The sequence below is a fragment of the Neoarius graeffei genome, chromosome 1 (assembly GCF_027579695.1).
Source record: "Neoarius graeffei isolate fNeoGra1 chromosome 1, fNeoGra1.pri, whole genome shotgun sequence".
Lineage (NCBI taxonomy): Eukaryota > Metazoa > Chordata > Actinopteri > Siluriformes > Ariidae > Neoarius > Neoarius graeffei.
In genome coordinates this window covers 55,353,956-55,368,561 of record NC_083569.1, presented here as the reverse complement: position 1 = coordinate 55,368,561, position 14,606 = coordinate 55,353,956, and the positions used below count along the sequence as shown (strand labels likewise).

The following is a 14,606-nucleotide window of genomic DNA, read 5'->3' as shown; positions in this document are numbered from 1 at the left end:
TGAGTGTTGAGGAAATACTGTTTATTGGAAAAAGTAAATGACCATGAAACCAGTATCTTTGGCATATACTGTACATTGTACCTGTATACCTGTGCCAAACCTAATATCCATTTGTTACAGTAAAAAATAATGGAACACATTTTATTATTTCAAAAATGACCTGTTACTAGTGATGAGCAATGGCAAAGAAAATGTAGGCTTGGACAGTTTCATCACAATTAATTTTCATTTGCAGACAAATTGCACTTATACAAATCAAACAAAGTAATAAATAGCTCTGTGAAAACACCTAGCACTCTAAAAAGGGGTAAAAAATAAAAGGGATCACTTTTTCTCCATAAAAGAAGTATTTTCAGCAGTATTTTTGCTCATAAATGATTGCTTAGAATTCGAGCCCGGTTTTCAGGGACTATGCTGAAAACACAACTGTAAGAACTATAACACACGTGAGATCCATTGCGTTTTTAATATTGTCTACAAGTGTTCAATTCTTTTCACTATATGCCTGAGTGTAAAGGGGAATTTATTATTCTTTCAATGAAATAAAAAACAACCTATGCAAATAACACTTATTTAGGGAAGATAAATACGAGGCACAACTACACTATATTGAAAAGTGGTTAAATCTTGGACAAAAACAAGGACAAGTTCAATTTATAAAAGAATAACACAAACAAAGCCAAATAACAACAACAACAACAACAACAACCAAACAAACAAAATCCAGGTACATTTAAAAATGGACCTGGAAATTATGAGTGCAAAGCTATCAGGGTTTCGATACACTGAAGTCCCATCTTTTAAGTGAAGTCACATTTGTAATACTGGGCCACACAATAAATTGCCTATTACCAAGACAGAAACATATCTCACTATGATTTCCAAATAATATTAGTGCAGCTTTTTTCACGAGTTAATTATAAACCATCTCCCTGTTTAAAGTTACATTGAGAGGATATATTTAAATATACATTTGCCTTTTTTTGTCTACCATTCCTTTATGTGGCAGATTACGACATATAGCAAGTTTACACTTTGCTATATGGTTTTCCAATTGCTGTACAGTAGCCAATTTGGGTTACACTGACTGAAAAGATTCAGATCGAAGGCTCCAGCAAACCCCTGTGGACATTCATTCATAACTAGAGGCTATTTTGATTTTATATGGATGGAGTCTAGAATGTACAATCCAGTGAATTTCAAAATGTCTTACATCTTTCTGGACCATCAGACAGGCAGTAAATGCAAAACCAAAGAAAGAGTAAACCAAAAATAAAATACAATTAAATCAAAGCCTTCATTGAAGTTAAATTAAAATCAGTATTCATTAGTTTACAACTTGCATCCAGTCTCATCCCCCCAATCGCCATTGGGCTGATTAATAGATGACCTGGTGACCCCATCCCATCACACACCATGGTCTTTGGTGTTGGATCATGTGCTGGGTTGTGTGGTGGGTTTGCAGGTATTCCTTAGTCTCTGGATTAGTCTCTATTTCTGTCCTTTTATCCTTGTAGAGTCTCAGGTATCTCTGCAGGACCGGCAGCATCGTGCTTTAAACTGGGGTAGGGGGCAAAGTTCCAGCTGTCGGACCTTCTCACAGTACCTGGTGCTGTCTTGGCAATCACCTGTGAACACAAGAGACCAACCGATTACACTGATAGTAATTTAGTATTGTGAGGTGAAATATTTTTTATTAGAAGCAAATGAGTTTAAAATGTGATCCAGTAGCAAGCTTCTAGAGTTCCCCATGTACTATACTTCGAGACCATGTTGGCTTTAGGAGAACAGAATTTCGTATGTCACCACTGCTGCTTATCATTACTGCCACATTACTATTCTCGAAGCTTTGACTGGACTTGTCAGTGCATAACTTGAATTACAGGATGATTTGTACCTCTCCCACAAGACAGAATGTTGCATCGCTGCCAACTTGCAGGGCGAGGCCTCCAGGCGCAGTGAAATTCCCGAACTGGCTTTCCACTACGGCGGTGCACGCATGAGACGTGACGTGACTGGAAACCATGGCGACCGCAGGTAGCAGTGCACTGGGTCCATGGCCCAACACGCCAATACAGTGCACAAGCGTCTGTGGTGCAGTTACGATGTGAAGGGGGCCTGAAAGGTAACAGTCAGGACAATGTATACTGTGATAGGTAAATTCTGTACAGTAGGTACAATTCTTTCCTCCAATATATGGATTCCCAAAACAAAACCTTTACAGTTACCCAATACAGAATTAAAAGGACTCAAGTGAATTATTCAACAATTATGATGAAAGACACACATTAAATAAGGCTATATACTGTATACTTGGGACAATTCCTTAAGATATCTTGCCTTGTTTGCCTGCTGCACATTCGATGGGCAACTCTAGTGCCGTTCTTGTCCTGGCAGAACACATGCCTGTGCTGTAGTGCTTTCTGTGGTCCAACACACTGTCCATGGCACTGAATAAAGCATATATTCATATCAGAATACTGAAAAAAAAATTTTACTGCTCAAAAAAAAAAAAAAAACCCAAAAAAATTTAGGGATTTTTTTATGTCTTGCTTCTTCTTTCATTAGAAGTGGAAAATCTACTTCCTCAGGAACCTTACTGAGGACATCATTCTTAAGCTAGTATCCTTCTTTATAAATCAAAACTCAACACTAAATGGTATATTATCATCAAATAAGGTTTATACTATAACCAGGGACAGTATACTGTAGATTACCTGCACAAAACATTTTTGTATAACTACTAATAATTATATACCATTATTTTACAAATAAACCAAATTAACTAATAAATAGATTAATTAACTACTGGACATGGAACTCTTACAAAATAAAGATTTTTGACTAAATGTTTCACTAGGTCACATAAAAATCTACAACCAACAATAAGGCAGATAATGGGGGAAAATGAAAAAAAGTTAGTCTTAAACATTTAAGACTATGGACTCATCCATGTGTATAAAAACTCGATGTGAAAATAAGTGATGGTGTACTGGAAATGTAACATAAAAAACATGTATTTTTTTTCGCGGTCCGGTTTCCATCAAATTCTGCGCTCTGATTGGCTGGCGAGCGGGTCCGTATCCCGCGATACAGACCCCAGTTATGGACCTCTGGCGAATCGCTCGTTCACAACAACAACAAACATAGTAGCATTTTTTGTCAACATTTACCTTTTTTTTAATAAGATTTATTTATAAGATTATCAAAAATCTTATAATATTTTGCCAGCATTTCTCAGTATAATAGCATTAATTTTACAGCATGGATAGCGATAACGACAGTGTTCACAGTGAAAGCGAGTTTTACTACCCTGAGGAAGAAGAAATAAAAGAAAACATTTCAGGAGAAAGTTAAAAACCTCTAACTGCTGCTAAAGCCGAGCAAAAACATGGCTGAATCCTGAATGACTCAATTTTGTATAAATAGGGGACTACATAGGCGGCAAAATGTAGGTTTTTTTCCTGCCATGGACGTGCACTTGTATACCGAGGAGGAAGCAATTTGCATTGCAGCCGTGAATGAGGATTCAAAATGGCGGCTCGGCTCGGTTTTCTTTTTTGGGCGCTCTTGTTTTCTGTTCGAATTTGGTAAAGAAAAAAATAAATATATTATTTACCAGCTTAAGGTCTCGGCCTTGAATACTGACCTCGGCCCAGAGGGCCTCGCTCAGTACTTTCAAGACCTCGGTCACAGTATAATTTGTACATAGATCCATTCCAAATGATACACTATTTTAATAATTTAACATTTACTAATAATGATTTAATTATTTGATTATTACACTTAAAGATAACAAAGAGTTGGCAAACATGCATGTTTTGTTCCTCTATAGCAGTGTTTCCCAACCACTGTGCCGCGGCACATTAGTGTGCCGTGAGAGATCATCAGGTGTACCATGGGACATTATCCAATTTCACTTAATTGTTCCGAATATTATTTATTTACTGCAAATAATTTGTCTTCGTTCGTCTATGCCAGCGACGTATAGTGACCGGCAGAACAATTAAATACTCTTCCAACAGATGGCAGCAGGTAGCTAATTAACCTGTGTATCTACCTGTTGCCATTCAAACAATAGAATTAGTAATGCTTCAGGTGTGACAACGATGATAGCGATAGCAGGGATGAGAGTTTTCCGCTTTTCGGCGGATTTCCGCTTTTTCTGAGTAAAAATCGACCTTTTTATGTTATGCCAAATCCGTTGAGATTTTTTATTTATTTATTGAGGGGGGTTGGGGTATGTTCCTTCATGATACTCAAGCGTAATTCATTCCTACGATGATGTTACATGTTTCCATTTTCGCCATCTTTAGTCTCGCTAAGTCTCGCGGTAGAATACGTGTTATCTACAATGTAATTGGCCAAAACATCGATGGCGAGCGCATGATAGCCAATCACAACAGTTCTTACAAAAGAGGGGACTGACGAGCTTTTGTCTTTGGCCAAAAAGCTGAAGAAGTCGAAATGATCAAATGAAAATGAGAAGTGACTGTGAACTATAAATAATTGTATAAAGTGTACATAGACATTATCCCATAAACTTAGCATTAGTTTGATTTAATACATTGAACATGTATATGATAGTCAGTAAATCTGAATTAATGCTGACAGTTTTGAAAACTTAAATATTTCAAAAGACTTCTTGAAGAAATCATATGCAACTAATGAGGACATAGGGAGAAAAGGTCAGTCACCCTAAGAAATTTTATTTAATATATGAACATTTTGATAATTAATAGAACTTAAGTTTAATGTGAATTTAGTTTGTCATTTTTGTTGATCATGAATTATAACCATATCCTTGAATGTAGAATGTGATTTTATTTTGAATTCAAACAATACTCCTGTTGATTTGAAACATATTTTCATGTAAATATATAAAAAAGACAACAGATTTTTTTTAATCTACTACAGCTCAGATTGCAGGAAAAGTGGTTTAAGGCCTTATTTTTCAAAATTTTCCTGAGGAGGTATCCCCCCATTGATATATATATATATATACACACACATTTTTGTGATAGTTTTGTTTGGTGGTGTGCCGTGGGATTTTTCAAACGTAAAATACGTGCCATGGCTCAAGAAAGGTTGGGAAACACTTCTCTATAGCACAATATTTTCCTATTCATCATCATATGACTAAGTTGCCATCACTCTCATGACATCTGACTTACAGGGCCCCATGGGGTTGTTGCCCAGACAACGCAGGGCTGTGTGTTACAGGACTTGGTTCCTGTTGGCTTTCTACCAGCACCCGTACAAGAGCGTCCTCGAATTACAGGCCCAAGACAAGTCACATTGCGTCTCTGTAGCCCCCCACCACAGCTTACAGAGCAAGTAGACCATGAGGACACATGCCATCTAAGGTAAGAAAGCAGGAAAGGTTATGGAAGAATGTAGGAAAGAGAGCAGTTAGATGTCTTCGTTACCTCTTATATTACTTTTGGGGCAGAATGTTGAGACAAGTGTTGAAGTTATTAACCCGGATGACATACACAAAGACTGCATGGAACTTTACACAGAGACACAGATATGGACACACACACACATGTCACAGTTGAATGAGGACTGGCTATTTCGTTACAGCTTTAGGAAAATAAAGACTCGTCTGACTAGACAGGAAGCTCAATATAGGAAAGTTCAATAAAACCTAATTCCCTAAACTGTACAATTCACTGTTGTTTTTTTTTTTCCTCACAGGTATTTGTTCGCTCACAAGAAACACCTAACTATGATGAATACCAACAGAGCTTACAAGTTTATTCAAGCTTCTTTAATCAATGGATCTACACCATCGTGCCCCCCCAACTACTGTTAATTATTACTACATTATTACAATTAGGCACATGGCCTTTAAATGTCTGAGGTGGATTTGTATTTAGTAGGAACAGGTGCAAAGTCAGAAGCTTCAGCCGGCAGTGCAGTACTGCTGTGATACCTGTGGGGGCAGTGTTGTCCATTGCAGCCTTCAGATGACTGTAAATTGTCAGAACATGGGCTGTTATTTCTGCTCATAGCAACTGTACAGCCACTTCCTGTAGAATTAAAAAAAAATCAATTATTTATTCGAACACAACAAATCTGTGATTTTAAGATATTGACTTTGTACATAACTTGGTATAAAACTGACGTATACTAATCAGACACTTCATGAGGAACACTTGTATACCTGAATGCTAATGCCATTATCCATTCAGCCAATCATGTGGCAGCTGTTCAATGAATACAGGTCAAGAGCGCAATTAATTTTCACATCAAACTGTGATGTGAGCAGAGGTGGAGAAAGTACCAAATTTCATTACTTAGAGTGGTGCTTGAAAGTTTGTGAACCCTTTAAAATTTTCTATATTTCTGTATAAATATGACCTAAAACATCATCAGATTTTCACACAAGTCCTAAAAGTAGATAAAGAGAACCCAGTTAAACAAATGAGACAAAAATATTATACTTGGTCATTTATTTATTGAAGAAAATGAGCCAATATTACTCATCTCTGAGTGGCAAAAGTATGTGAACCTTTGCTTTCAGTATCTGGTGTGACCCCCTTGTGCAGCAATAACTGCAACTAAACATTTCTGGTAACTGTTGATCAGTCCTGCACACCGGCTTGGAGGAATTTTAGCCCATTCCTCCATACAGAACAGCTTCAACTCTGGGATGTTGGTGGGTTTCCTCGCATGACTGCTCGCTTCAAGTCCTTCCACAACATTTGGATTGGATTAAGGTCAGGACTTTGACTTGGCCATTCCAAAACATTCACTTTATTCTTCTTTAACCATTCTTTGGTAGAACGACTTGTGTGCTTAGGGTCGTTGTCTTGCTGCATGACCCACCTTCTCTTGAGACTCAGTTCATGGACAGGTGTCCTGACATTTTCCTTTAGAATTTGCTGGTATAATTCAGAATTCATTGTTCCATCAATGATGGCAAGTCGTCCTGGCCCAGATGCAGCAAAACAGGCCCAAACCATGATACTACCACCACCACATTTCACAGATGGGATAAGGTTCTTATGCTGAAATGCAGTGTTTTCCTTTCTCCAAACATAATGCTTCTCATTTAAACCAAAAACTTTTATTTTGGTCTCATTTGTCCACAAAACATTTTTCCAATAGCCTTTTGGCTTGTCCACTTGATCTTTAGCAAACTGCAGATGAGCAGCAATGTTATTTTTTGAGAGCAGTGGCTTTCTCCTTGCAAGGATGCAATGAGTTTGCATCCTTCTTCAAAGGTAAAATTGATAAAATACGGCAGAATATTGCTCATAATATATCTCAGTTGCAAATAACTGAAAAGCTGCAATCACCAGTGACACAGACAGACAATTTCAACACAATGTCAGAATTTTGTTTGATTGATTATGAGACTCTTGAAAGAACTGTACAAAATCTCAGTTCCTCAACATCTGAATTGGACATTCTGCCCACCAAATTTTTTAAGTCTGTTCTTCACCTTATAATTACAGATGTGCTTCAGATCATAAATACATCCCTAGAGACTGGCATTTTTCCTGCATCCCTGAAAAAAGCCGTTGTAAAGCCCCTACTTAAAAAGAATAATTTAGATGCTTCAGTATTGAACAACTACAGGCCAATATCAAATCTACCATTCATCGGGAAAATCCTTGAAAAAATTGTCTTCAATCAATTAACTGCCTTCTTGATATCAAACAGATGTTTTGATAACGTTCAGTCAGGATTTCGTGCCAATCATAGCACTGAAACAGCGCTGATTAAAGTTATAAATGACATACGTCTTAATACTGATGCAGGCAAAACATCGGTCCTGGTGTTACTGGACCTCAGTGCAGCTTTTGATACTGTTGATCACAACATACTGCTATATCGACTTGAATACTGGGTTGGGTTGACTGGTAAAGTTATCAATTGGTTAAAATCATACTTAAAAGATAGAAGCTTCTTTGTTACCATGGGAAATTGTACCTCAACATCAATGTCCTTGACCTGTGGTGTCCCCCAGGGGTCGATCCTTGGACCATTACTATTCAACTTTATATGCTCCTACTTGGACAAATTATCAAGAACAACTCAATTTTGTATCACCGCTATGCAGATGACACCCAAATTTATTTTGCTCTATCACCTAATGATTATGCCCCCCTTGAATGTCTTACCAGTGTATCGACCAAATCAACAACTGGATGTCACAAAATTTTCTCCAGCTGAACACAGATAAAACAGAAGTAATTCTATTTGGGAAAAAAGATGAAAGACTCAGGATTACCACTATTCTTGACACAAAGGGGATTAAAACAAAATATATGGTTAAAAATCTTGGTGTTTTCATTGACAGCGAGCTAAACTTTGACAGTCACATGAAAGCAATCACTAAATCGTCATTTTATCACCTAAAAACATTTCCAAACTAAGAGGGCTTATGTCAAAAAATGATCTGGAAAAACTTATACATGCCTTCATCTCTAGTAGGGTTGACTACTGCAATGGCCTTTTCACAGGCCTGCCAAAAAAGACCATCAAACGACTTCAGCTGGTTCAAAATGCAGCGGCGAGGGTTCTCACACGAACAAAAAGAACAGAGCACGTTACTCCAATTCTAAGGTCCCTTCACTGGCTTCCAGTAAGCTACAGAATTGACTTTAAAGCATTGCTGCTGGTGTACAAATCTCTAAATGGTACAGGGCCCAATTACCTCTCTGATATGTTGCAGCGGCCTAACCCAATCAGATCTACCAGATCACAGCAGCAACATTTACTGGTAAAACCTGTTGTTAAAACAAAGTGTGGTGAAGCAGCTTTTAGCTACTATGCAGTACAGCTATGGAACCAATTGCCAGAGGACATTAAAAATGCTCCTGCTGTTGGCAGCTTCAAATCTAGATTAAAGACCAAGCTGTTTTCAGATGCTTTCTGCTAATTGATAAATATCATCATCTTTACATGTTTTAAACTTTACTTAACTTTTATAGTCTTTGCATGTCTTAAACTTTACTTAACTTTTATTCAATTTTATTCTGCTGTTTTTACTGAACTTTCTTCTTTCCCCTTTATTTTATGTAATTTTATTTTCTATTGTTTACTGTTTTGCTTTTACCTCTGTAAAGCACATTGAACTGCCACTGTGTATGAAATGCGCTATATAAATAAACTTGCCTTGCCTTGCAACCCTGCCATGCACACCATGGTTGTTCAGTGTTCTCCTGATGTGGACTCATGAACATTAACATTAGCCAATGTGAGAGAGGCCTTCAGTTGCTTAGAAGTTACCCTGAGGTCCTTTGTGACCTCGCTGACTATTACACGCCTTGCTCTTGGAGTGATCTTTGTTGGTCGACCACTCCTGGGGAGGGTAACAATGGTCTTGAATTTCCTCCATTTGTACACAATCTGTCTGACTGTGGATTGGTGGAGTCCAAACTCTTTAGAGATGGTTTTGTAACCTTTTCCAGCCTGATGAGCATCAACAACGCTTTTTCTGAGGTCCTCAGAAACCTCCTTTGTTTGTGCCATGATACACTTCCACAAATGTGTTGTAAAGCTCAGACTTTGATAGATCCCTGTTCTTTAAATAAAACAGGGTGCCCACTCACACCTGATTGTCATCCCATTGATTGAAAACACCTGACTCAAATTTCACCTTCAAATTAACTGCTAATCCTAGAGGTTCACATACTTTTGCCACTCACAGATATGTAATATTGGATCATTTTCCTCAATAAATAAATGACCAAGTATAATATTTTTGTCTTATTTGTTTAACTGGGTTCTCTTTATCTACTTTTAGGACTTGTGTGAAAATCTGATGATGTTTTAGGGCATATTTATGCAGAAAGGGTTCACAAACTTTCAAGCACCACTGTAACTCAAAGTACAGATCCCACTGGTCAAATGTTACTCTGATACAAGTGAAAGTTGTACAGTCCAATTTTTACTTAAGTTAAAGTACTGAGGTACTTGCTTTTAAAAATATTTAAGTATTAAAGGTACATTTTCTGTCAATGCATTGTTGTATTATTGCCACAACGCTTACAAAACCTAATGCTGTTACCAAAGACAGAAATGTGAATTCACAAAATGAACCCATGCCGTGCCATCATGGTGGTTTGACATTAAGCTAGCTAGTCAGTGAAGCTCCACCTGACATGTGAGCAAACTCTTTTCAAACTCGAAATCATATTGGGTAGCAAATGCGACTAGAAAAGAAAGGTTTCTACATTCTGTTTATTTGGCAAGATTATGCTAAAACATATTTCTGAAAGGAGTTCAGATAAGTTAACGTAAAGTAACTTATAAGTTATAACTTACGTAAGTTATGTTAGCATAACTCTGTTTTTACATGCTAACTAACAGTGTCCAAGTTAACTAGCTATGTGTTAATGTTAGCCATGGACAAGGCTGTAGCAACTTGGCAGGCAAATCCATAGAAAGTCATTTGACTAACCAGACTGCATAGCTATGTTTGCAACGTTATCACTACCTCTAAAAGCACAGACAACTTCATTGCAAGCTTTCTCTTGTAATAAAATGTTTATATACCATAATATGCTCCCGCAGGTTGGATGGCGAGTTTTTGTAGGCCGTGATGTTGTTCGTTTTTGACAAACAAAGCAAACTTTATTTATATTTATATTTTAACAGGAAACTTCTTCACTTATTAATGTGATTTTCAAGAAGGTCCTGATAACATTTTTAAAACGAAACAAATCTTTATTCCTTTCAGAAAACTGAAACATGGGTTCATGGGGCATGGGTGTGTGTGCATTCCCCAGAATAACCGCCTCCTTCCATTCTGCCATCAACTGATCGTGTTCAAATAATGCTGCTGAGAAATCACTGAACTTGATTTTATCCAATCTATAGATGTGACGTGACCCTAGTGATTACTGATAGTCTGTCTCAGTGTCACCTGCAAAAAAAAACAATCACATTTTAGAAAAGAAAAAACAATGAGTACCGAGTAACGAGGACCTTGATAGAAATGTCGTGGAGTAAAAAGAACGATATTTGTCTCTCAAATGTAGTGAAGTTAAAGTCATAAGTTTCCAAAAAAATAATACTCAAGTAAAGTACAGATACTCAAAAAGTGTACTTAAGTACGGTACTCAAGTAAATGTACTTCATTACTGTCCACCTCTGGATGTGAGATCGCAAAATATGTGATATCAGTGACACTGACCATGGCATGGTTGTTGGTGCCAGATGTGCTGGTTTGAGTATTTCAGAGAGTGCCGATCTACTGGGATTTTCATGCACAACAGTTTCTAAAGTTTACATACATGCACACACACAAAAAAAAAATTCCAGTGAGCGGCAGTCCTGTGGGTGGAAATGTCTTATTGATAGAGAGATCAGAGGAGAATGGCCAGATTGATTTTAGCTGACAGGAAGGCCACACAAACTCATCACCAGAGGAACATATCAGGAAACTCCTGCCAGCCAAGAACAGGAATCTGAGGCTACAGAAGGCACAGGCTCTGCTGAAGATCTGAATCCAATAGATCAGGTTTGGGATGTGGTATAATGGGGGATTTGCAATGTGAATGGGCAGCTGACAAATCTGCAGCAATTATGTGAAGCAAACATATCAACATGGACCAGAATCTCAAACATGTGTTTCCAACACCTTGTGGAATCCATACCAAGTAGAATTGAGGATATTTTGAGAGCAAAGTGGGGTTCTACCCAGTATTAGTGTAGTGCAGTGTTTCTCAATCCTCTTCCTGGAGCCCCCTCTCCCTGTCCTGCATATCTTCTATCTATCCTTGCTCCAAACCAAACACCCCTGATTGAAGTGAGTGTGATCAGCGTGCTCCTGATTAAATCAGGTACGCTCAGCTAATCAAAACTGCCACTGATGAGTTCAGACAAGTAGGTAGAGCAGGGAAAGATGGAAAATATGCAGAGCAGGAGGCCCCCAGGAGCAGGATTGAGAACCAGTATTGTAGTGTTCCTAATACAGTGACCGGTGAGTGTTTAATCATCTCATCTCATCTCATTATCTCTAGCCGCTTTATCCTTCTACAGGGTCGCAGGCAAGCTGGAGCCTATCCCAGCTGACTACGGGCGAAAGGCGGGGTACACCCTGGACAAGTCGCCAGGTCATCACAGGGCTGACACATAGACACAGACAACCATTCACACTCACATTCACACCTACGGTCAATTTAGAGTCACCAGTTAACCTAACCTGCATGTCTTTGGACTGTGGGGGAAACCGGAGCACCCGGAGGAAACCCACGCGGACACGGGGAGAACATGCAAACTCCACACAGAAAGGCCCTCGCCGGCCACGGGGCTCGAACCTGGACCTTCTTGCTGTGAGGCGACAGCGCTAACCACTACACCACCGTGCCGCCCTAGTGTTTAATCAGTGGTATTTAAATAATATAATACTAATGTTAATGGCATTGATATATTTATAACATTAAAGAATATTATATTTCCAAGCTCATACAGTACATAAAGATTTGGAATAATGTTCTCTCCTGGTTTTATAAGGAATAAATCTGACTAGTCTCTACACTAATCTTTAAGTAGGCCGATCCTGTTCCACTGTGTTTCATATAAAATAGTTCTGCCATCCATATACAATTAAGATAATTTGAACTAAACAAAACCTCCAAGTACTTTTCATGACAGATGATGTTTTACAAGTAAGAACTTTCAACATAATTCACAGTTACACTGCCTCTTATCCACTGTACTAGAAGGTACGCGACCCTAATTTGCTTTGAAAGGCTTTCTGGATCTTTTAATTGTTGACGGATGCTGGGAGAAAGTCCAGCACAACAGGAATGGCGGTGCTTTTTTCTCTATGCCTACAAGGTCGGTAAGTAATCATGAAGCTGACATGGCTCATGGCTGACCTTCACTACATGTCACGACCAGTACTGGCAACTGACACCTTACATTGGAGTTCCAGCAAGTTATTTATTGGTGTGGAGAGGAATTTTAGATGTTCCTCCTAACCATCAGCTTGTGTTTGTTGGCCAGGTGTACATTAAAAAAAAAACCCTCCTTATGTATACAGTATGCACAGTCACAGTCAGGCTGGCACGTCTTGGAATTTCATAAGAGATGCACTCATTTATTAGAAATAACCTTAAAAATCTGTTTAATTTCAACTACCTGTTGAATCAAATGAAAAACACTTGCCCTGTTCATGCTACCGTGAATTAAGCTTAACAATTAACGAACATTAACAGTTGTAATCAGACATCACATCACAAACTCATCTATTTTGAACAAAACATCATGGCTATACATGCTTCAACCAAAAGACTAAGGTGGACAGTTTCTGTGTAATCTCTCTTACCTGCTTTTTTCAGTTGAAATGACAGTGAGGTGGACCCCAGGTGGTTTGTGGCTTGGCATGTGTAAACTCCAAAATCAGTCTCCTTGGGAACGTCAATGTACAGGGAACTGTCTGGCATCAGGCCTACTCTGCCACGACACAGAACAACGAAACTACTGAAAGCAATATAAAAGCAGATTGTCAAAATGCTCTAGTGGTGCAAAAGTGTTTTAACGCTAATTTTTTATCAAAAAGCATTCAATGTCTATTCTTACCTGCTGCCATTTTTTAACTCCATCCCCTCTTTTGTCCAAATCATTACTGGCTTTGGGTTGCCCTGAACTTCACATTTAAGCTCCACTCTCATGGCCTGCCTTGGGACCACAACAAAACTACCAGCATTGGTCACTATTTCATGAGAGGACTTGTAGACTTTTGAAAATTTCTGTACAATCACTGGGCTTCTGAGAGGTCCTTTCCACTGCCTGGTGGACTGAGAAGCCAGTCTTAAATCAGTTCCTCTAGAAATATACTCCGGAGTTGTGAATTCTTGTTTCTCATGGGCTTCCAAGGTGGAATCGTTGTTTTCACCAGTCTTCTTGGCTAGTTCCTCTAACAGCTGAGTAATAAGTTCTTCCTTTAGTGTGCCCTGGAGGCCACCAGATAAGTTACGGGTTATCTCATCAAGTTTTTCCATGTCTGCCACCAGCAACTGAGGGCTCTGAGGATCAAAAACTGCATCTTCGTCCAGCATTTCTTTAGATACATATGTCTCTAGGGACAAACCCTTTAAATTAAGCAAGTGCTGCACAACAACATCATAGCGATTAAATGCAAGAACCTCTTTCTCTTTAGATGATATTTGGTAAGACTTTGCTGAGTTTTTGCCGCCATCTGTTGTCCAGACGTCAGCTTCTGGAACTGACACCTTCGTCTTCTTGCTTCCAAGAAGTTTGAGGACAAAATTTTCCTGTGCCTGGCCAGCAATACAAGTATATATCCCTGCATCGGAGGCATGGATCTGCTGGATCTTGATGTATCCCATATGAGATATGGAAACATGAGGCAGTAGTGGCAGCGGTTTTCCATCCTTTAACCAACGAACATGTCCTTTACGAAAATGATGAATTGGGCAACTCAACACGATTGATGTCCATGGAAGTAAGTAAGCATATCCACCAACTACAAAATGTAATTTTGGGCCTTTCCTCCATTGAATATAGACCTTCCTCTGGGTCAAAATAGCAGGATCTGGTTTTGCAGCTACTGGCTTGAAAGTCTCTGTAAACAAAACATGCAGGTCCCATTACTGTAATAAAATCTGCTGATTCAC

General features: G+C 38.6%; 1 protein-coding gene across 4 annotated transcripts in view; it reads right to left on the bottom strand.

Annotated features, from left to right (window-relative positions):
- Positions 1 to 15: 15 nt before the first annotated feature.
- The window catches only part of LOC132894738 (ADAMTS-like protein 1), a 228,547-nt gene continuing 213,956 nt past the window's right edge, over positions 16 to 14,606 (bottom strand). For 2 of the 4 annotated variants that reach the window (XM_060934855.1, XM_060934865.1), the window contains 7 exons: positions 13,549 to 14,554; positions 13,295 to 13,449; positions 5,939 to 6,035; positions 5,175 to 5,361; positions 2,341 to 2,450; positions 1,898 to 2,118; positions 16 to 1,628 (listed from right to left, as the gene is read on the bottom strand). In XM_060934855.1, the coding sequence (XP_060790838.1) occupies positions 1,522 to 1,628; positions 1,898 to 2,118; positions 2,341 to 2,450; positions 5,175 to 5,361; positions 5,939 to 6,035; positions 13,295 to 13,449; positions 13,549 to 14,554 (1,883 nt within the window). In that variant the 3' untranslated portion in view covers positions 16 to 1,521. Of the gene's footprint in view, positions 1,629 to 1,897; positions 2,119 to 2,340; positions 2,451 to 5,174; positions 5,362 to 5,938; positions 6,036 to 13,294; positions 13,450 to 13,548; positions 14,555 to 14,606 lie in introns of those variants that run through there. The other 2 variants (XM_060934859.1, XM_060934871.1) reach the window with 2 other exon arrangements.